Source organism: Staurois parvus, unplaced genomic scaffold, assembly GCF_062004578.1.
Source record: "Staurois parvus isolate SC_StPar_1 unplaced genomic scaffold, SC_StPar_1.0 ptg000154l, whole genome shotgun sequence".
In the NCBI taxonomy this organism is placed as follows: domain Eukaryota; kingdom Metazoa; phylum Chordata; class Amphibia; order Anura; family Ranidae; genus Staurois; species Staurois parvus.
The window spans coordinates 26,314,956-26,338,662 of NW_028317950.1; the positions used below are offsets into that span (position 1 = coordinate 26,314,956).

General features: G+C 41.9%; 1 protein-coding gene across 7 annotated transcripts in view; it reads right to left on the reverse strand.

The window, feature by feature from the left end:
- The window catches only part of EHMT1 (euchromatic histone lysine methyltransferase 1), a 231,403-nt gene that overhangs the window by 15,506 nt on the left and 192,190 nt on the right, over positions 1–23,707 (reverse strand). For 6 of the 7 annotated variants that reach the window (XM_089675302.1, XM_089675300.1, XM_089675304.1 and 3 more), the window contains exons 18-23: positions 22,840–22,944; positions 20,995–21,149; positions 17,475–17,630; positions 8,061–8,205; positions 7,894–7,971; positions 7,618–7,733 (exon numbers count right to left, since the gene is read on the reverse strand). In XM_089675302.1, coding sequence (XP_089531428.1) covers positions 7,618–7,733; positions 7,894–7,971; positions 8,061–8,205; positions 17,475–17,630; positions 20,995–21,149; positions 22,840–22,944 — 755 coding nt within the window. The remainder of the gene's footprint in view (positions 1–7,617; positions 7,734–7,893; positions 7,972–8,060; positions 8,206–17,474; positions 17,631–20,994; positions 21,150–22,839; positions 22,945–23,707) is intronic. The other variant, XM_089675307.1, reaches the window with a different exon arrangement.

Genomic DNA, 23,707 nt, shown 5'->3' on the forward strand with positions numbered 1-23,707 from the left:
CACTACAGAGGCTCATTTTGTTTGGGAGATGTCCAGATGCATCTTGCCCAAGGTGTGGGGATCCATCTGGAGGTGTCCTAAATTGTATAGGTATTGGAAGAAAGTGCTGGGTACAATAAGTCTGGTAATCAGAGTTAATGGCAGAACCGAAACACTGTGTATTGGGTTGTATGGAGGGTCAAGTGGGCCTTTTTTTGACTCAATTAGTAATTTTGAGGTGTCTTTATCAAGCCAGAAAGCTAAATTGCTGAAAAATGGATGGCCCCTTGCCTCCCCTCTCACGCAGACTGGTTAAAAGTGGTCAATAATACACTATATTGCCAAAAGTATTGGGACGCCTGCCTTTACACTCACATGAACTTTAATGGCATCCCAGTCTTAGTCGTGGAGTTCAATATTGAGTTGGCCCACCCTTTGGAACTATAACAGCTTCAACTCTTCTGGGAAGGCCGTCCACAAGGTTTAGGAGTGTGTCTATGGGAATGTTTGACCATTCTTCCAGAAGCACATTTGTGAGATCAGGCACTGATGTCGGACAAGAAGGCCTGGCTTGCAGTCTCCGCTCTAATTCATCCCAAAGGAGTTCTGTCGGGTTGAGGTCAGGCCTCTGTGCAGGCCAGTCAAGTTCCTCCACCCCAAACCCGCTCATCCATGTTATTATGGACCTTGTTTTGTGCACTGGTGTGCAGTCATGTTGCAACAGGAAGGGGTCATCCCCAAACTGTTCCCACAAAGTTGGGAGCATGAAATTGTCCAAAATGTCTTGGTATGCTGACGCCTTAAGAGTTCCCTTCACTGGAACTAAGGGGCCAAGCCCAACCCCTGAAAAACAACCCCACACCATAATCCCCCTCCAAACGTTACACTTGGCACAATGCAGTCAGGCAAGTAGCGTTCTCCTGGCAACTGCCAAACCCAGACATGACCATCGGATTGCCAGAAAGAGAAGCGTGATTCGTCTCTCCAGAGAACACGTCTCCACTGTTCTAAAGTCCAGTGGTGGAGTCCTTTACAGCACTGCATCCAACGCTTTGCATTGCACTTGGTGATGTAAGGCTTGGATGCAGCTACTTGGCCATGGAAACTCTTGTTCCATGAATCTCTCTAGGCACTGTTGTTGTGCTAATCTACGCACTGTTGGTGTACTAATGTGAAGGTCACACAAACTTTGGAGGTCTTTAGCTATTGACTCTGCAGACAGTTGGTGACTTCTGCGCACTTCAGCATGCATTGACCCCGCTCTGTCATTTACCACTTCATGGCGGAGTTGCTGTAGCTCCCAGTTACATCCACTTTGTTATAATACCACTAAGCGATGACTGTGGAATAATTAGTAGCAAGGAAATGTTACAGATGGACTTATTGCACAGGTGGTAACCTATCAAGGTACCACGCTTGAATTCAGTGAGCTCCTGAGAGCCACCCATTCTTTCACAAATGTTTGTAGAAACAGACTGCATGCCTAGGTGCTTGATTTCATACACCTGTGGCCATGGAGGTGATTGTAACACCTGAATCCAATGATTTTGAGGGGCATCCAAATACTTTTGGCAAATATAGTGTATGTTGATAAGGGGAAAACATACCTATGCGAGAAGGGGATGTGTGGGTAAATTTGAAAAGATGTGGAAACCATGGGCGGATGTCCCTAGACTGGTACCCTGATAAAGGATAGTATGATGATGTCTGTTTCTTTGGGTTTAATGTTAATATGGAAATAAATGTCTTGTGTTTGGAGATTAGTGTCTTAAAGTTTGTGGTTTTTTTTTTTTGCTTGGGGGGAGGGGGTAATGGGAAAAATGGGTATAATATAATGTATGCATTAGTATGGAAAACAAAATTTTGCTATAAATAAAAATTATCTGAATTTAAAAAAAATCTGCATGCTAAAAGATAGCAAGCTGAGCCTGTGACTTTGCCACCTGTTAGTATTCAACAGTGAAGCTAGGAGGGCAAGTGAGAAATATGTAAGAAGCCACTTCTGACTTCTCCTTCTGAAAATGCTATCGCCTGAATATTATGCTAATGGTCTAGCGTGAAAGTCTTTTGAGGCACCAACCCAGAATAAGTTTAGATTTCACAATTTCTGGCACTGGTGTTGAACGCTTGTTTTGTAAAGACAAATAAAGCCAGGTAGGAAACATTTTCAGAACAAGGTCAGCAGTGGTACCCCCTGCTCAGGATAAACATAGGTCTATGCTCAGATAAAAAGATGTTATGAAAAGAAAAAGGCGGGTGGATTGGTGGAGGGGCACTTAAGGGAACACAATCTCTTTCTGTCATTACTCTTCTACATACTTTTTTGTATTAACTTTATTAAAGCGAATCTCCAGCTTTTAGTGAAGTTTAAAGCTGACTCCATCTTTTGATACACTTTACATAGTTTGTTTGAGCCAAGCTGGCCTATGTCCTTCACTGACATGTGAAGCCGAAGGATGTGCTATATAAACTGTATATAGTGGAGGCTACATACACCACTGTGTTCCAGGAGTAAGCCGAGACCTTCCCATCTCAGACCTGGAACACAATAGAGTCTGCCTGAGCAGCGCTCAGCCACTCATAGAATGTGGTGTATTGTATCAATGAATGCGCAGCTTCCCTCTAAGTCAGAGGTTGTGACATTCATCGATAGAATACATCGCCTTCTATGAGTGGCTGAGCACCGCTTTGACAGACTCTACGTTGTTCCTGGTCTGAGACTGGAAGGTCTCGGCTTGCACCCGAAACACAGTGCTGTATATAGCCTCCGCAACAAATAGTTTATACAGCACATACAGCGGCCTCACCTGTTAGTGAGGGACATAGTTCCTTTGCGCCAGCCTGGTCCAAACAAACTATGTAAAGCTTTAAATAGTTCATGTGCACCAAGATGGTCCACTAAAACCATTTACTTCACCAAGACATGCAGCAGCTCTCAGCACTGTGGACTGTAGCTACATACACTGAACAGCGCTGTGTTCTGGGCAGTGGGCTGGGAAATTCCCTTCCCACTCCTGGGATAAAATCAAGTTGGGCTTAGCGGCACTCAGGGAGCTTTGTATTCGATTACTGATTACAAAGCTTCCACTGATAAGCGGAGTTTGAAATTGTGATGCCATCCCCCCGCCTCCCTGACTCAGCCACTCACTCACCCTGACTTTTACTGGAATAACTTTGTATCTGGACCTCTTAGCAGTACTGTGGCACTTCAGTTTCCACAATTTCATTTTTTTTTATAACTTCAGAAGAAGGATACTAGGCAGAGAAAAAAAACGAAAAAAAAAATCACCGCTGAGGGATGGCCTCTGATGGAGGTCAAACCCCCAATCTGTTACAGGCAGCTCAGTTAGCCCCAAGTCGTACATAACCAAAAACCAGAGGGGTAGGAGCTGTGTGCTTCAATGAACTCAGAGAAAGGGATTTTACAATGAGAAGAAAAAATATATATTTTCTTTTATGTGCACTGAAGGGCACAGACTGTTAGAATCTTGACCGTTGGGACACTCCAAAGCAGTGACCATCGAGGGATGGGTACCCAGAACAAAACAACTCAAAAGACTTACCAAGGGATGCTAAAACAGCAAACTGCCACCTACAATACTTTGTGAACGAAACAAGCACCTGAAAATGCCAGAATATGCATATCCACCTTGGAGAATTTGGCGAACGTATGGACAGATGACCAAGGAGCCACCTTGCAAACCTGAGACACTGATACAGAAAAGCCCAGTATGCAATAATCACCCTAGTGGATTGAGCCATAACAGCGAGGGGAGGAGTCTGACCCCTATTGGCAAAGGCTTGAACAACCGTCTGCCTAATCCATCATGAAATGGTACCAGAATAAGCTGCTAAACCTTTTCACAGACATTTTCACCACAAAGAGTCAGCCTTGCAGAAGAAAGCAGGTACACATGCACCATCCGAACCACATCAAAGGAATGAAAAGCAATCTCCTTGGGATGCAACAGAGGCAGAAATACAGATGAAAGGAGAACACTACCTTCGAAGGGAGGTGGACGAAGAACCATCTTATTCATGTACAAGTCTAAGTACAGGGCCTTACAAGACAAGGCCGCCAGCTCCGACACTCTGCACACAGAAGAGATGGAAACCAAAGAGATTACTTTTTCAGAAAGAGTCGCCAATGGATTATCATTCATGTTTTCAAAATGAGGCTTCTGCAGAACAGAGAGCACCAAGTTCAAGTCCCAAGGCTGCAAAGGGGGATGTATTGGAGGAGCTACATGATAAACCCCTTGAACGAAGATACGAATGAAGGAAACAATAACCAGATGGTGTTGAAAGAAGACCACAAGGGCAACTCAAGGCATGTTTCTGATCAATGCCCTGCTGGAGAAAGACCAAGATCCTAGCTAAAGAAAAAGCACAAAGATGGATCTGTTTTGAATGCACCACAAAATGTAAGTCTTCCAGATCCGATGATAAATCCTCAGAGAAGTGGTTATATGCGCCTTCAGCATAGTAGGCAACACAGACACTGATAAACTTCTGTTCTTCAGAATCTGGCTTTCAACAGCCAGGTCGTCAAAGCCAGTGAGGGAAAAGCAGGGTGGAAGACTGGCCCTTGGGGCAGAGGATCCATCTGAAGAGGTAGACGTCAAGGAGTGTCCGCAATCAGATGCGCTACGTCACCGTACCAGGTTGCCGGAGCCACAAGAATGATTGAATCCCTTTGGCCTCTATTCTTCATAACAGCCTTGGAAGGAGCTTTAGAGGCGAAAAGGCATAGATGAGACTGTAGTGGCTTCATGATGCTACCAAAGTATCCACCCAAAAATCTTGTTCTTGCCACAAATTTCCTGTTGAGACAAGATGCCAGGAGGTCCACATCTGGGGGTGCCCCATCTCAGGCAGATCTGTTGGAAGACCTTCGGATGTAAGGCCCACCCTATCTTGGTCCAGACTTTGACAGCTGAGGTAGTCCAACTGACAGTTTTCCACTCCCAGAATGTAAAGGAGTGCGAAGCTCCGCCGACCAGAGGATGTGAAAAACCTCTAGTTCTGCCGCCAAACTCCATTTGCCACCACCATGGCATGGTCTGACTGGGCGTCCCTGAAGGAATTCCATCCAATGAGCAAGACAGAACCTGATCGCATGCAGCTCCAGGACATTAACCCCTTCACGCCTAAGGGTAAAACTAATCTTAATGCCTAAGCACAATTTTGCAACGTTGACATGTGTTAGTAAAACCATACATATCATCACAACTACAGGTACTTTGTACATCCAGGTGAATTATACATTTCTTTTTTTCCAGGACAAATTGGGCTTTCATTTGGTGGTAAATAGGAATGGATATCTCCTAATTTTTTCTTTTATTATCAAAGGAAAACTGGCCCAAAATAGCAAAAAAAAAAAATATATTTTTTAATTTAGCTGTGTTTTTCTTGTTACTACCATAACCTATCACTAAAGAACAACCCCAAAAAATTTTTTCAGCTCTTGACGATTGCAGCTATACCATATGTGTGTAGGTTATTTGTTGTTTGTACCTGTAGTACAGCCCAGAAACAATAGTGCGCATTTTGTTTTGTTTTTTTACCTAAAACACACTGACACTAACACCAATTAAAAAAAAAAAAAAAAAAAAAAAAAAAACCAAAAAAAAAAAAACCTGACCCAAACACTAACCCTGGCACTGAACTAGATCAAACCTTGATCTAGGTCTTTTTTCTTTATTTTTTAAAGCACAAAGACCGGGGTGTCACTGAGAGCCCCAGGTCCCGTTCTACCGATCAGGACCCGGAACCCCCAATTCCAGTTCACCTGATCGCGGTGATAGACTCTGATTGGTTGTCACAGTAACCAGTCACTGTGAAGCCCGCCCCCTCTGTTTTATCTCTCTGAATGGAGGCGATAGATACCATGTATGTCTCTGTCCTTTCAGAGAAAAAAAAAAAAAGTGTGTGTAAAAAATAAAAATAATAAACAAATAAACAAAAATAGTGTTTTGGTCAAGGTCAGGGTCAGTTTTTTTTTTTTTTTTTTTTAAATTAGTATGAGTGTCTGTTAGTGGCAGAATAAAAAAAAAAAAAAAAAAAAAGCAAATTGCGCACTATGGTTTCTGGGCTGTACTGCGGGTAAAAACAACTGCTACCATACACACATGTGGTATTGTTGCGATCGTCAGGAGCAGGAGAAATTAGGAGAAAAAAAGGCCAGTTTTCCTTTGGTAATAACAAAACAAAATCTGGAGATATCCATTACCATTTACCGCCAAATGAAAGCCCAATTTGTCCTGAAAAAAACAAGGTACAATCCACCTAGATGCACAAAGTAATTGTGACGATATGGATGGTTTTGCTAACACATGTCAAATTTGCAAAATTGTGCTTAGGCGTTAAGATTTGTTTTACCCTTAGTGAAGGGGTTAAAGAAGGGTCTCCTCAAAAGGGTAGCAAATAGAAAACTGTTTTGGCACCATGAAGGGTCATTTAGGACATTACCATTTCATATAAACAAACTTATCAAAGTAGACAGGATATGAAAATACTTTTGTGGAATGCAACGGCTCCTAAAAGGGGATCCTTAAGTTTAAGGGTCTCCTGAAACAGATCAGGGTGATTTGTTATCGCTCCCAGAGGGGGTAAGATAAATCTCCATTGGATCCACAGGAGGTGTGGAGTCTGTCATCACATCAACCTCTACATCAGGAGGAGAAATACTTACCATTCCAATGCAGAGGAAAACAGGTACCTCTCCCCAGACAGTCCGGTGGGGCTGTGGGGTGGAACTGTGACAAGAACGACTGGAAAAAACATCTGGTCATATGCGTTCCCCATGAGAAAACTCTCCTGGATACCCTGCAGCTAGACGAGGCTGTCGCAGCCAAATCCACACATAGCTATGAGTCTGAATGCACTCTTTGGGGTAATTACCAGGATCTACAAAATCCAGCCTATCGGCCAGCTTGGCAAGGGTGGAACATCAGGGAAAGAGAAATAAAAAAAACAAAAAAACCCACTACATATAAAATTAGTTAACTCTGCTCAAAAAAAAAAAAAGAAGGAACTAGGAGTTCCCAGCAGGGAGCTAGGTCCTCACCTCTAGACACTAGGCAAAAAACCGGGCTGATTGTAGCAGGTGGAGGGTTTGGCCTCCAGCAAAGGCCATCCCTGGGTGGTGCTTTACTTTTTCTGCCTAGTTTCCTACTGCTGAAGGTGAAGCTATAGCCCTACAGTCAACATTCTACCAGGCTGCGTCCTTCAATGAACGCAGGAGAAAAGTGTTAATGTGCAAGAAGTATAGTATCTTCCTTGTTTGCCATGACTTGGCTCTGAATTCCCAAGTAGGCTGATGTCATGCCTGCCTACTTCATTTGTGATGTAGAACAAGGAACAAAAACTATAGACCACTCCTCATTTCCTCATCTCATTCCCCCCCCCCCCCTTGTGCACAGGCAGAGAGAGCACAGGAAGGTAACCGCTCACAAGATTTCTTGCAAAATAAACAGGTATTTTGTTGCATTTACTGAACAGATAAAAATGCTTTCAAATGTGAATTTAGCAGATCAAAAGGGAGCAAATAAGAGAAGTTTGTTAGGGTTTACATACACTTTAAAATAACTAAACTCAGGACAAAACTGCACTAATATGTGTTGAAGCATAACTCACTTCAAACCATTCTGTACCACACGATTGCGACAATTCCGCCAGCAAGAGCAAGCATGGTTACATTCGAATATAAGTGGGGGTTCCACCATGTTGAATTCCGGCAAAAGACGTCCACTCTGAAAGATGAAGACAACTTCACTCTGTTAGAAGGATCAATTTCTCATTTACAGTAAGACAACTTATTATTAGGAGTATCTGTAATTTTAGCTAGCCAATTTTTTTTTTTTTTTTAACACTTTTACATTTCCTTTCTCTAATACAAAGCTTTGAGCCTACCTTATCATACCAACACCGCATGCTGAGCTGGCTACACATGCAGTTTCCAGATGAGCAGTCATCTATACACACACAGTACTGCAAGAGGCAAAGTTCTAAGTTAGTGTCAATTGCAGGAAATACAGTATAATGCATTATTTAGACATTGGAGAGACTGGAAGACTCACCTGAAGATGGGTTATGTTTCGATCTACGTTCAGCGGGGAGGTCACACAGTTCTGCGACACATATTTGTAATTGATGGGACAAGGTTCAGAGTCTTCGCCATTAATACATGGTATTGGGATGTTTTCGTATCCCCTCGAAATATCCCTAAAAAAGTTAAATAAAAAAACTCAAAAAAAAAAAAACCACATTACACATTTACTATAGTTCAGAGCTTCCCAAACTCAGAGTTGTGTATTAAACAGCAGCTAAATTTACTGCTCAGATCCCAATAACTCCAGCAACACGTATGAGGACAACAGCAAAACCCACACTGCTTGTAGGACACATGGACAAATGTTGTATCTTGAAGATAAACCTGTACATTATTTATTAAACTGACAGAGAAACTTAAAGCGGTAGTAAATCCTAAGAATTAAAAAAAAAAAAAAAAAAAGCAATGTGTCCCCCGGCAGGTTTGTCATAAGATACTAATATGCAGTGCATACTAGTACATTATGACAGACTTACCTGCATATGGAGTCCTCCAGCGCTGTGCTGTCACTGGTCTTCCTGGTCCCCGGCTGTTTCCATCTTCGCCCGGTCTTCCTTCTGGGTTTCCCACTGTCGGTGCTTCAATGGTCAGGGCCAAGGTAACGTCACTCCCGCAGGTGTGCACAGGAGTCACATTGTACAGAGTGGGCAATAAATGTGGTCTGATCTGCGCATGTGTGGCTCAGATCACATTTCCTGCTGACAGGCAGGGGAGACATTCATGACAGATGAGACCGCTAGGGTCTCTTCTGTCATAAAAACCTGTGTCAGCAGAAAAACTTATAAAGCTTGTAAAGGGAATGTGTACTGGTTTATACATTTTTTTTTCTTCTTTTATTGTGGCTTGGGCTAAAAACGCAAGATATTCTTATCAAATAGTTCATACAAGGTTCCAATCTGACAAAGGAAGTAACAATGCAAGCTTGTATGTCAGATATGCCCTTTCATTGGCTAATCTACAAAGCTCTGTAAGCTATTTGTCCTGTAATAATAAGCAAAGGTTTTATACACAGTTAAAAAAGAGTTTAAATTGTTTATACACTTGCAAAAAGGGAAGGGCTTGCTACGCGGCATCATGACGCCCACCAGAGAACTCACACCAGAGCGGTTTACCGTTACTGTTGGTCTTTCATTTCTCGAATGTGAGTGGTTTTCAAAATAAACCTGGTTCCATTTTTAAACTACTACACTGTGGGGTTTGCCTTTGTGTATTCCTTATGTACTCTGATTTTTGTGGAGCGCTGGAGTACCATGGAGAGTCTGTGGATATCATAGTTGTACAACATCCAGGCACAATTGATCTCTTTTTTATGAGGTCTACACCATCTGGTAAGAAGCTTTTGAGGTGAACACCGAGAAGGGCACACCAGCTTACTGTGTTATTGTGGGCACACTGGGCTTTTCACAAGATTTGGATACCAAATATAGTTCACTTTATGACTGGGACTTGCACTTTTCATTGTTTATATTCTGTTCACTGGATTTAAATACATTCATGATGCACATGACAATTTATTTATTCACTTGATTTGTGTTTGAGTTGTTACATAAACATATTTCAAGGAATAGCACACCTATTGTTTTTGCTACTGCACGAAAATAAAAAAATTACCTAAAAGGATTCCAAACCAATTGCTGAGGAAACACAGATCACAGAAACACAGCTGCATATAGAGACCAGTTCAATTGGCTTTTAGAGGAGTCTTGATTGAAGAAAATAAATGGCTAGCAAAAATATGTTGACTTTTTTCAGTGAAGCAGAGAAAAGATGTCCATCCTCCTGGACACTAGCAAAAAAGTTGCGGTTGCTAGATAGGGAAGGGATTATACTTGGGACTGGCTTACAGCTTTTCTATTTGTCAGTGTTCTATCCTCCCAAAGGTGGCAGCATAACCCGTATCTCAATTCCCGTTTCCCTTTTTGGAAAATGGTAAAAAGTATGTAATGGATAAAGAACCTATCTCTAACCAAAATGTTAGAGTTGGTTCATCAAAGGAAAAAAAAACAACTTTTGGGTGGAGTTAAAAATACCTCCTGCATACATTTCTATTCTAATATTACTAAGATGGGCTGCCTCATTGCCAAATAAAAATGTGCTGATGGAAGGAAAGGTTGGGCAGGCTTTATCAGTATCTGGGAGATCAGACGCTTGGCTTAGGAGAATGAACAGGAATTTGGCAATAAAGGCAGGGTTTTTGAAATTGCTGCAGGTATGAAACCTCTTTTCTTATAAGAGTCTCTTTACTATTGTGTTTCTATTTTCACCTTTACAACTCTTTCGAGAAAATAGGATTTTTTAACGTACCTGTAAAATCCTTTTCTTAGAGCACAGCACAAGACACAGGCTGCAAACCATATTGGATGGGACCATCCCAAAGCAGTAATGAGGGGAGGATAACTTAGGTAGCAAAAGCTCAGCCAGCAGTCTTTCAAAAAACAAAGGCCTAAAGCAAGGTCAAACCGAGTTCAAACAGTGACATGCAAAAAAGTTTGCAGCCAATGCCTGAACATCTACACTGTAAAACAAAGCAAAAGTATGCACAGAAAACCAGGTAGCTGCCTTGCAAAGCTGTGCAACAGAAGCCTGATGTTGAAACACCCAAGATACACCAACAGATCTTGTAGAATTAGCCTAAACTTGGAAGGAAGGCTCCTTAACCTTGAGAGAGTAGGCCAGAGAAATGGTCTGGCGAATCCACCTTGCAATGCAGATGAACCCTTTTTGACCCCATGTGGCAATACAAAGAACGAATCTGATTTTCTGATGGAGGCCGTGGATTCAATGTTACCCTTCACAGCCAGCACCACATCCTGACAACAAAGGGCTGAACCTTTTGGGTCTTTAGGAGAAGGGCAAAACAATATCCTCATTTAAATGGAAGCCAGACACCACCTTTGGTAGTAAAGAAACATTCAGATGCAGCATCACTTTATCCTTATGTAACACCAAAAAGTGTTCCCTACATGACAGGGCGGCCTAGCTGAGGTAATAGCCACCTTAAGGGTAAGATCTGCCAGCTTTTGGAGGACTGACTGTACTAAGCGAAGGTCCCCCAGTGTCAACAGCATCAAAGGCCTTCATCAAGGATTGAGAGGCTAAGAGTCTATGGTACAAAATTGCCAAGGCTGGGACCTGACCTTTTGATCGTACAGCTTAAGGAGAGCAGCCTTTCCTGCCTTAAAAGAAAAATGGGAATCACAGATTCCAAGACAATGGTAAATGAGACCTTGAGACAGAAAACATGAATGCTCCAGAAGAGGCTAACATGCAAAGAATTCTGAAAAACAAGCCCTTCTTGGCCAATTTGAGGCCATTAATACCACTGTAGCCCTTTTCTCCTATCGTGCAACACAGCAATGGTAACTGAAGTGGAGGGATTGCACAAATCAGGTAAAATTGAACCCATGGAGACACCAGAACATATACTGCAAACGCTAGACACAAAGACGTTCAGTTTCCTGTTAAAACTGGACACCAAGAGGTCCATGTCTGCAGTCCCCCAATGACAAAAGATCTCTCTGAACAACTCCAAGTATTGCGAACATTCCCCCGGCATCAGTTCCAGTCAAATTAGAAAGCCCGCCTGCTGATTTTACACTCCCCGGAATGTGTACAGCGGATATGACTGGAATATTTGTCTCTGTTCCATGTAAGATAATAGCCGTCTCCTGAGCTGCACAACTTCTTGTGTCACCTTGGTGGTTTACGTAAGCCACAGACAGTTGTAAGAGTGTATTCTGATTGGAAGACTCTTGAAAAGGTCTTTTCACCATAGAAGGGACAGACAAATTGCTCTCAGCTCAAAGACGTTGATTGGAAGTCGAGTCCCTAATGCGTGGCTGTACCTAGCACTCATCCCCAGTCTAAGAGGCTGGCATCTGTGGTTAAAACTATGCGGTTTAGTGGAAGGATTCCAGTGAGAGACTTGACATCCACCACATCAGAGAATTCCTGGCTCTGGATAACAGGTGCAAAAGATGGTTCAGGAAAAGGGATGACCTGTTCCAGGCTGACAGAATACTGTACTGCAGAGCGGTATGGAATGCTACTAAACATATGGGATCACCTCGAACAAGGTCACAATTACCTTCGTGGAAACTAAGGAGGTGTTTGCAGTGGACCAAAGGGCCCAAGTAGAGAGGCACGTTTTTTCTTCGGATGGGACACCCTGTTCTGAATCACATTCAGTACCAATTCCATGTATTCCAGACTATGGGGTGGTTCTAGAACCTATTTCTGCAGGTTAAGGATCCAACTGAAGCTCTGGAACTACTTGAATCTTCCAATGAAGTTTCTTTAAGGCAAGAGCTGACCTTTCTCCACAAAAGCAGATTGTTCAGGTATCCTAGGTTGTGAATACCCTTGGATTGTAACAGAGCAAGCACCAGTGAAAATACTGTAGCTAGAACAAAGGAGAGCACCACAAACTGAAAGAAGTTGTTCTCCACTACTGCAAAGGGTAGATTTGGATATGTATGTAGTCATCCTCAAAACCAATTGAAGAATTGCATCAGCCAAAGAGCAGCTGTGAAAGGGCCTGACGTTCTTGTTCAGTCTGTGAACCATAAAGAAGTTTGAGTAAAACCCCTAATACCTATTTTCCTTGTGGGCCTTTCCTTGTGGGAACTTCCTGACCCTCAAGTTGGGATATGGCTTTCTTTAAGACTGCCCTGCGCTGGGGAGACAAAGGCACATTTGACAGCAAAAAAGGAAGCCAAGGAAAGCTCTGCAATTCCAGTTTGCAATAGAATTATACGACCTCTTGTACCCAAGAGTCTGAGCCCTCCTGGCACCAATGTTTGCAACGGCCAGCAAATGTCCCCACACAATATCAGTGAGGGGAACCCCTTCATTGTGAAGGTGACTTGAGAGGCAGGTCTGGAGGGTCAAGACTTATGAAAGGAATTGCCTGCCTTCGCGTTGTATGTCTTGTGGCAACTAAAGGATGACTACTTCTGTGCCGAGGGCCCTTTTCTCATGGGCAGGTTCAGCAGACCAACATTTTAGCTAGCTGATTCTATGATTTTTGCACATACAGAAGTACAATACAAGATAACCAACAGAGTGAATCACTCAGTCTATATAGTAGCGTAATGCTGCTGGAAACACCCTAGGGTTCCTAACTAGCTGCCTGGACCATACCCTAAATGTCTGACATACACCGTCAGTCTGGATATGGAAAGAGAAGCTTTGCGGAAGGCCTCAAAGCATTATCAAGAGTCCCTGAACGCGAACAGTCATGAGTTTTACAGAAGCGATAGATACAGTGCATCCAGAAAGAATTCACAGAGCTTAACTTTTGCCACATTTTGTTATGTTACAGCCTCATTCCATAATGGATCAAATTAATTTTTTTCCTCAACATTCTACAAACAATACCCCATAAGGACAACGTGAAAGAAGTTTGTTTTGAAATCTTTGCAATTTATTAAAAATAAAAAACTAAAACAAAGAACATATACATAAGTATTCACAGCCTTTGTCATGACACTCAGAATTGAGCTCTGGTGCATCTTGTTCCCACTGATCATCCTTGAAATGTTTCCACAATTTGATTGGAGTCAACCTGTGGGAAATGTGGTTGACTGGACATGATTAGGAAAGTCATAAACCTGTCTATATAAGGTCCCACAGTTAACGATGCATGTCAGAGCACAAACCAAGCCATGAAGTCCAAGGAATTATCCAGAGACCTCCGAGACAGGATTGTATCAAGCCAAAGATCTGGGGAAGGGTACAGAAAAATTTCTGAAGCATTGAAGGTCCCAATGAGCACAGTGGCCTCTATCATCTATAAATGGAAGAAGTTTGGAACCACCAGAAACCTTCCTAGAGTGGGCCATCTGGCCAAAATGAGCAATCGAGGGAGAAGGGCCTTAGCCAGGGAGGTAACCAAGCACGCGATGGTCACTCTGAAAGAGCTCCAGCGTTTCTCTATGGAGAGAGGAGAACCTTCCGGAAGAACAACCATCTCTGCAGCACTTCACCAATCAGGCCTGTATGGTAGAGTGGCTAGACGGAAGCCACTCCTTAGTAAAAGGCAAATGGCAGCCCACCTGGAGTTTGCCAAAAGGCAACTGAGGGACTCTCAGACCATGAGAAACAAAACTCTTCGGTCTGATGAAACAAAAATTGTCTGGAGGAAACCAGGCACTGCTCACCACCTGGCCAACACCATCCCTACAGTGAAGCACGGTGGTGGCAGCATCATGCTGTAGGGATGTTTGTCAGTGGCAGCAACTGGGAGACTAGTCAGGATCGAAGGAAAGATGAATGCAGCAATGTACAGAGACATCCTTGATGAAAACCTGTTCCAGAGCGCTTTGGACCTTAGACTGGGGCGACGATTCTTCTTTTAACAGGACAACTACCCTAAGTCTGAAAGCTCCTAGGAGCAGGGCCCTCGAACCCCTCTTGTATTGTATTGTTACTGTATTGTCTCATCTACTGTCCCCCACTATAATGTACAGCGCTGAGCAAACCTTTTGGCGCTATATAAATACTGTATAATAATAATAATAATAAGCACACAGCCCACATAACAAAGGAGTGGCTAAGGGGCCAAATCTGTGAATGTCCTGGAGTAGCCCAGCCAAAGCCCAGACTTGAACCCGATTGAACATCTCTGGAGAGATCTGAAAATGGCTGTACACCGACGCTCCCCATCCAAACCTGATGGAGCTTGAGAGGTATTGCAAAGAAGAATAGGAGAAATTACCCAAAAATAGATGTGCCAAGCTTGTAGCATCATACTCAAAACGACTTGAGGCTGTAATTGGTGCTAAAAGGTGCTTCAACAAAGTATTGAGCAAAGGCTGTGAATACTTGTGTACATGTGGTTTATTCGTTTTTTATTTTTAATAAATTGCAAAGATTTCAAAACGAACTTCTTTCACGTTGTCCTTATGGGGTATTGTTTGTAGAATGTTGAGGAAAAAAATTAATTTAATCCATTTTGGAATAAGGATGTTACATACCAAAATGTGGCAAAAGTTAAGCGCTGTGAATATTTCTGGCTGCACTGTAGCTTGGTCTGCTTCATGGAACAACCCTCGTCTATAGGGTACTGTTGTGCAAAGAACTTAGGAGGAGTGTAAACTTTCTCTGGATATTTTCAATCTTCATACAAAACAACGTTTACTTGAAAACCAGGCAGGAACCTGAAATACATTAGAAGGTTTTCCTGTTTTCTAGAACCCAGGCTGGTCACTTCTGGGTGCAGCAGAGTCTAACACTTGCACACTGCCTCTCTAACCACCAAAAGGTATCTTTCAATTTTGGCGACACTGAGGGGTTTATTTACTAAAGCTGGAGAGTCCAAAATCAGACTCCCTTCTGCATAGAAACCAATCAGCTTCTAACCTCAGCTTGTTCAATGAAGCTTTGGCAATGAAACCTGGAAGCTGATTGGTTTCTATGCAGAAGGGAGTCTGATTTTGGACTCTCCAGCTTTAGTAAATAAACCCCTGAGAGTCTGGTGCAGCTGTGCATGATAGTCAATCAGCTTCTAAAGTCAGCTTGTTCAATTAAGCTTTGGCAATAAAACCTGGATGCTGATTGCTTTCTATGCAAAGTTGCACAAGATTTTGCACTTTCCAGTTTTAGTAAATAAACTCCACTGTGACCTAAGGGACTTCTAGAGATAAATCATCTGAATCAGAAGAACAGTCTCTCCTATTTACATGGTCTTCTTCTACATCCAACCACAAGACTGCATCAGAAAGTTGATCAGAAACCAAAGTGCTGCAAAGCCCTAGCCTTTGTAGCAGAATTTTTGAAAATCCTAACAGAGGACATTTGGGTGGAGAACTCTTGTTTGCTCAAACAAAAAGAGTGAAACAATGAAATTACATTATCCTAGATTCTGGGGATAAGGGGAACCCTGATTGTCTCATCGGGGTAGAGATTTCTGTACCTATGTCCCGTGCCTGAAACCACACAGTGACAGAGACAGAACAACTGTATCTTGGTCAAATTGCTCATAATCTTCCCCTTGTGTTTAAAGTCCTTCATGTTGCTAATCCTTTGTGGCGTACTCATGGCTACCAGAAGGAAATTAGCACAGTGCCCCATCCTGTAAAAGTACAAACCAAATGCAGGTGGAATCAACAGTCCACCTTTTAGTCTTGTTGGTTAGAGGAGGCCTGATGTGGAGTCGTCTGCCCTACATGTCCTGTTGTAACGCTGTCACTGTGCCCGTCTATCCACCAGCTCTGGGGAATGGTGCCTGCAGTTACTTACTCTGCTCTGCATGCCTGCATTATAACAGATAAGATGGCACCAGAACATGCTCGGGGCCAGATTAAGAAGATGGTGCTTGTGAATGCGTGGTAGATCAGCTCTGTAAGAACAACATGGCCACTCAAGGAGCTCTTCATCCTATGACTGAGGCTGCTACTCTGTTTGCTCACTATAAAACCCAGGTGCATGGAAGCCTAGAAAATAACCCTGGCTTGTCTGGACTGTGTTTAACTAACAGGTGCCTATACCTTCCCTATACTGGATGCAACCCTAGGAACAAGCCTTCACTGTGTGGTACCATTTGACTTTGCCCCCTTCAGTCGGGGAGAGGAGAAACATGGAGTACTGGGTTACCCGTCAGGTGGACTTCTATCTTGGACCTGCAGAGCATCTGGCGGCAACACACGTGCTGCATCAGGTACCCAGGTCTGTTGCCGGTATGCCGGGTCCACTGCAGTTGCATAATTACAGACCAGCACCTCTCCCACCTTTGAAGCTAGGGGCACTGACACCCTCTTCCGCAGTGGCTTGGTGCAGTTCATAACTAGTTTTCAGAATAGAATTTACTGTTCCTATTAACAAATAACATCTTGCAAAAAAAAACAAAAAAAAACGGATGGTGACATGGTGGGAGGAGTAATATGATTATATGAGAGCGTTAACAGCTTTGAGTGGCTTTGCCAGTGTCCAGTCATCTCAAGGTGCAGCATATATATGGGCAGCACAGTGGCTAAATGGTTAGCACTTCCGCCTGGCAGCACTAGGGTCATTGGTTCGAATCCCAGCCACGGCACCTCCTGCCTGGAGTTTGCATGTTCTTCCTGTGCCTGCGTGGGTTTCCTCCAGGTACTCCGGTTTCCTCCCACACTCCAAAGACATGCTGGTAGGTGAATTGGATCCTGTCTAAATTGTCCCTAGTATGTGTATGTATGAATGTAAGCTAGGGACCTTAGATTGTACACCCCTTGAGGGTTAGGGACTGATGTGAATGTACAATATATATGTAAAGCGCTGCGTGAATTAACGGCACTATACAAGTACCTGAATAAATAAATAAATAATATATAACCCGTTCATTAAGACTGACAGCCTGTGTCCTGTACTGTATGATAATGAGAGATGGAAAATGCTTTCTACGTACCGGTTGAGCACGGTCTCTTCTATCTTGGGTCTCTCTGATGTGCTACTACTCTTCTTTAAAGCTGCCCAGACTTGAGAACTGGGGTTGCAGCACTCCACTGGCGTTTCACCCTCCTTATTCCTCAAGTTCACTTCGGCACCATGAGCAAGGAAAAGTCTGGAGTGATACGCAAATAGAAGAGTTCATTACAACTCATAGATATGCTCAATATTATCATTTACCCATCATACACTAAGTAGGAAGTGCCCTTTCTGCATATAGCAATACTGTTTGTAGTGAATATAAAAAAAATAAAATATATGATACTGTATAACAATGCAGTACAGGGTTGGTGTACACTCTATAATATAGGGCCTATTCAGGATGACAAAAAGTAGTTTGCTTGTTCTGTTGTCTTACAGAATAAACACTTAAGTGGCATATGGGTTAAAGCGCATCTCCGGCCAAATAGGTTTTTACTAGTATCCTGGTCCATCAGAATGATTTCCCCGCACTTCCTGCCCTGCTGATGTCATTTTACCATATAGGAAGTGAGGTAAAACTCTCCAACATCAAAAGAGACATTAAAATGCTTTTCTTTAGTAAAGTAGGGTAAGGCTGCAGGTTCCTGCCTGCTTTTTGTTCTGGCTTATGTTCCTGTCACAGATTTTCCCTCACTGCCTGTGAGGAAGTTAGGATGTATATTTTTAACAGAATACCAGAGAGAAGTAAAAACCAGACAGCAGTTCTAATCCTTTTCCACTCTATTCAAAACTAGAAAATGTTTTTGGTTTGGCATACACATTAACGTACTTATATAAAACCCAGATCAGGTTTAGGTCTGTTGAGTACACGCTGTTTTGTTTTTTTTTTTTAAATCAGACATTCTTTATTAACAGTTTTTGTTTTTACGTTTACAGGTAGGCCTCGAAGACATAGGCCAAAATACAAAACAGAAAAAACAAAATACAAAAAATAAGTCTTGGTGCCCACTATTGTGACCTGAAAGTCGCGCTGACTTACAGTGCAACTTTGCCAGGCGACTTGTGTACTACTCTAAAGCAACTTTGAGGGAATGCCTGTGTAATCTTCCTGTAATGTCAGATCCAAATCACATCAATATAGATACGACTTGGAGGCGACTTCCATTAAAGTCTATGGGCACAAGTCAGATAGAAGTCACCTTGAAGTAGTACAGGAACCTTTTCTAACTTCAGTAGTGCTAATTAAAACAGCTCTCATTGACTAACATGGGATTTCACATGTCATGCGACTTGGGGTCTCACAAGTCGGATCACAATTGTGGCAGTATGGACCAAGCGTAAACCAAAGTAGAAAACAGAACGTAGCAAGGTTGTCTCCTTGAATCCATTCATCCCAGAATGCAGTAATAAAATGCATAAGAGACATCTCTAATATACGTAAGTGTGAGGAGAGGCAGATATAACTCAAAAACCTGTCAAAAGGCTATATCATTTAACAGGAAGAAGGAATGTCTTATCAGTTTAGTAGTTAGAGACATGTGCATAATTAATGGAGAACGGTGCTGTGTCTCTGGGAGCGAGCTTATTTTGTCTACAGTATGTCGAGTAATAAATGTCTCTATATATCATGGAGTCGGACACACTACCATCTAAAAGGAACCAATATACTACTTTGTGTGTCAACCATTGGTCTTAATAAATTCTACGTTTAGTATACCTGATACAGTATATGTGTCTTTTATTTATGCGTCAGGGTAATAAAGGTAAGGGTAATTATTACCCATCAATCAGGTATGTGGAGGTCAACCTAAAGGTCTAGCTCTATTGAGTTGCAAGGGGTCAGTCCCGGGGTGTTTAGCCAATTGCCCCATATTTTCTAAAATTTGGTGGGGCATCCATTTCTGACAAACCAGGCATTCTCTAATAAGGATGCATACAATGCTCTTGAAGAAAAATTAAGAAAATGTCGGTAGCAAGAAACAAATGCCTATGTGAGTTATCAATTAAAGGGTAACTAAACTCAAAAGGAACATCTAATATACTGCAGCTTACCAGTCCATATACGTGGTGGGTTGCATTTGCTTTATTTTTTTGTGCAAGCAAAGAACATTTTCTGCAAGTACAGGAAATACCTGTTGATCTTGCCAGAAATGCAGTGTCCTTGTCCTGGAAGCATTAAACAATGCTCTCTTAATTCTGTAAACTACTAATCCCTCTTCCCATGTAAAAGGAGATAAACAGAGTTAAGCTGGCCATACACAAGTAGATTTTTTCATACAAATGTTTCAGAACAAACAAACCTTTTCAGGACATTTGACTTTTGATTTTGGAAAGAATGTAAGAAAGAATGTAATTTCCCGGTTTAAAGCCACATACATGCTTAGAAATTTGTTCATGGAAGAAAAAAAAAATTACATCCTGCTTCTTCGAATTTTATTGTTAGTTTGCCGAAATTGAATGTCGATTTGACCCAACTAGGAAATTCTACTAATTTATGGTCATTCCACCCTGGGAAACTTGGGCTCAAATCACTAAATAATATCACATTTGATCTTTGGTTCAAGGAACACATTTAACCCAAACATTGCATGCGATATGGCAAATCTCAATTCACTACAGGTATATGCAGTATTTACCGCAAAAAAATGCTCAGTAAATACCAAACAACCTGTCTAAAAGTCAATTCATTAAAAAGATATAGTAAATAACTACTCTCAGAATACATACATCAGTGCCTGCAGCTCTGCAGAAGGAAATTTCTCCATCCAGTGTTTAAAAAAAAGAGAAAGAACTTGTATGTCCAGCATTACGAGTGTGGGATGGTCAGTGGGCAGTAGCTCCTAAGTTCAGCATACATTACTTTTTTTCTGGCAGAGATTTCTTCATCCACATCGATTGATGTGTATGAGGAAATCTGTTAGGTTCTTTTTTTCGTTCAGGCCACAGGCTGGACGCAAATTACATGTATGTCCAACATTAGGAGTGTGGCAGAAACTCCTAGTGCTGCACATATGTGTAATGTTTTTAGAGGTCCTAAAATGCCAGGGCAGTCCAAACACCCCCCAGATGACTTCTTTATGGAAAGTAGACAACCCAAGGTATTTGCTGGGAGGCATGTTGAGTCCATGGAAGATTTTATTTTTTGCCAAAAGTTTTTGGAGAATGAAAAAAATAAACTTAGCATGCATGGATAAGGGTCTGGTATGGATTTTGGGCACTATGGTACCCAGAGACAGAAGTGTGTTATTTACAAGATTACAAAGTTAAACAAAAGGGAAAAAAATAATGCACCCACCTCATCTAAGAACTGATCAGCTGCAATATATTACATTTTTGTTTTTGGTTTAAATACTTGGGCTACAGGTAAGGTAGGGCCTTGGAATTTTCCTACCTACATAATTAGTTCAAATTAAATCTATTTGGGTAGACCCTTCACACTACATAACTGGAGGTAAATATAAAGTGGACAGTTTGAACGTGGTAAAATCTATTTCCAGAAGGGCGAAACACAATCTAACAGTGCATCTCACTGCATGATGTAAATGCTTTTTGCTTACGTAACACATTCGTATCTGTTCTCCCGGGCAGCAATGTGAAGTGGGGAGTCGCCATGAATGTTGACAGCTCTAAGGTCACATTTTGAGTCCAGAAGGATCTCAGCAATTTCAACTGATCCGGCGAAAGCTGCCCAGTGCAGACATATGTTTTCCTCCTAAGAATGAAGAATATAAACAGGAAACATCAGCACAAAACATTTTAGTCTTTTTTAATGAAACCTCAATTTGGAGTCGTTGTTTACCAAGTATGGGGGCTTCCAGTCTATAGTAAATAAAATTTTACAAGTAAAGATTCATATATTGTGGGGCTAGCACTTCATGATTCGGGTATGCCAGGTATTTTCTTTCTATGACAGGTTTTTTTTTTTTTTTAACAATTATGACAGGTTTGTTTACACATCATTTCGTAATTTGCAACATTTGAATAAACTATGGCAAAGTAAAAGAAAAAAAAAAAGATTTGGAGAGAACTTATGATTTCTTTTACCCTCAGCAAAATCAGCTTTACGTTCAAAAAGATCTAATCGTGACTTGACATTTGCATAACAATAAATCTTTAGGGCTTGTTTACATGAGTGCCAATTATTAAAAACAAAGCAATGCTCATTACCGCACCTATAGCATTTATGATGTGTTTATGACGTTTTGTTTGTTGTGTTTATGAAGCACTAAAGCAGCTTTAAGAATGCTTGATAAATTCCCATTAAAGTCTTGCTTTTCTATTGGGAAGTGCTTAAAGGGGAAGTGATGTATAAGAAATGGTCTACTTTGAGGTGTGGTTGGGTTGTGGTGTGAGCAGATATTTTTGTGAATTCTCTGCGAGATGGAATTGTATACTTTTCTCTTTGACACTTGGCTTGGTCCCGCTCAACGTTGCTGTCACAAAAAGCTTTGCCACTGGCAATAATGCCCAATGCCTCTGCTCCTGCTGGGCACTATCAGCATTGCTGGCTGGTTGATGCTTTTGTCTGCACACAGAAAAATATGGTGTTACCACACAGCTGCACTGTGCAAACAGGAAGTGGCTGGAGCTGCTCTGATCTAGTTCTCTATTATTTCCCAGTGCATTGTGGGACAAAGGATACAACCTCCACTGTCTCTCCACCAGTTCAGACTTTGTTTATTTATTTTTTTTAAGAGTTGTGAAGTTGAGACTTTATAAACGCTTCATTAACACACCATAAATGCTATATGTGTTGTTAAGATGCGGTTATAGAGCATTACCATTGAAATCAACGAAGGCAGCTGACAAGCGCTGATATCTCATGAAAGCGACATGCTGCTTAATTTTTAACACGACGCAACACAACACAACTCTACAGCACATGTGTGAACAGCACTGTGTGGTACCATAGTATTATTCATGGCATGCATTGAAGGGTAGTTATGATGCTTTAAAAATGCTGAATACATGCCACATGAACACAGGGTATTGGCGCACATGTGAACAAGCCCTTAGTCTCACTATTAAAGAGAGATTTACATACTTTTGAGTCAGAGATCACTTGCTGTAAGACTTTAGGAGTACCAACTGCCAGACCTCACACACTGTCTTCCAGAACAAAGTCAAGTAATACAACATTCAGTTGTTTACATTCTTAACTATAGGCCCGTGTAGTGACATTATTTTGCACTGCAAACATGACTGTCTCTCTTTAAAGATATAGGCTGCTGGACTCTGCATGGAGGACTCTGAAGATGTTAGTGGTTGGAGACCCGAACTGTTTGTGCCACATGGTACAAAAGAACATGGTACAAAAGAACAAGTATCCACAAAGCGTATTACACAAGTGTGAGCTTCCAGTGAAGTTTTTAGGCCCAATCCTAAAAAGATGTAGCACTTACATTGTCCCGGATATTGATGTCAGCTCCGCAGGATAGTAACAGCTTAACGAGTTCCAAGTGTTTGTATTCTGTGGCCCAAATCATCGGTGTCCAACCACCATCATCCTACAAGAGAAACAAAGGCACAGTCAATGTGACGTACCATTGTGTGATCAGAACAGCAGCCATCAATGTTCTTTTTAAACAAGTATGGGTAGAAACCCTATTAATCTGGACCACAAAAATGAACAAGCAAAAATTTATCAGTGACAAGGTTGAACTGAAAATTATCAAGAACACCTACAATATGCAAATAAAGAAGAAAGTGGGTGAAAGGGTAATTGTGACACTAGGGTGTGATTTTAATGTCTTGGCAGGAATCATTTGAAGGGTAAAAAATGAACTGCTCCACAAGACCTGGAAAATAGGAATTTTGTACTCACCAGAAAATCCTTTGCTTGGAGCCCAAGCTCCCGAGCTGCAACATCCACCTGTTAGAACTTGGAGAATATGTAAAAAGAAGACCAAGTGGAAGCCTTGCAAATGTGGAAAATAGCTGCTTGATGCCGAAAAGCCCAATAAGCACTCCGAACTACTAGAGTGCAACCTGACAAGAAAGGGTAGAACCCATGACGAAAAGCCCAAAAAGCACTTAAAGCTCTATTAGAGTGCACCTTGACAAGAAAGGGGGAAACCCAATCCTTAAGACCAAGAAATGAATGGTGATCTGTCACGTAGAGAATAGTAGACTGAGGAGCTGGTGCTCGCTTATGGTGACAGTCTGCAAAGACAAAAAGATTGTCCATATGTCTGAAGGAAGCAGCGGCGTTCAGACAATAGAGGAAAATTTACTTTTGGTGTACTGGAGCTGGACAGAGGAATCAAAGAA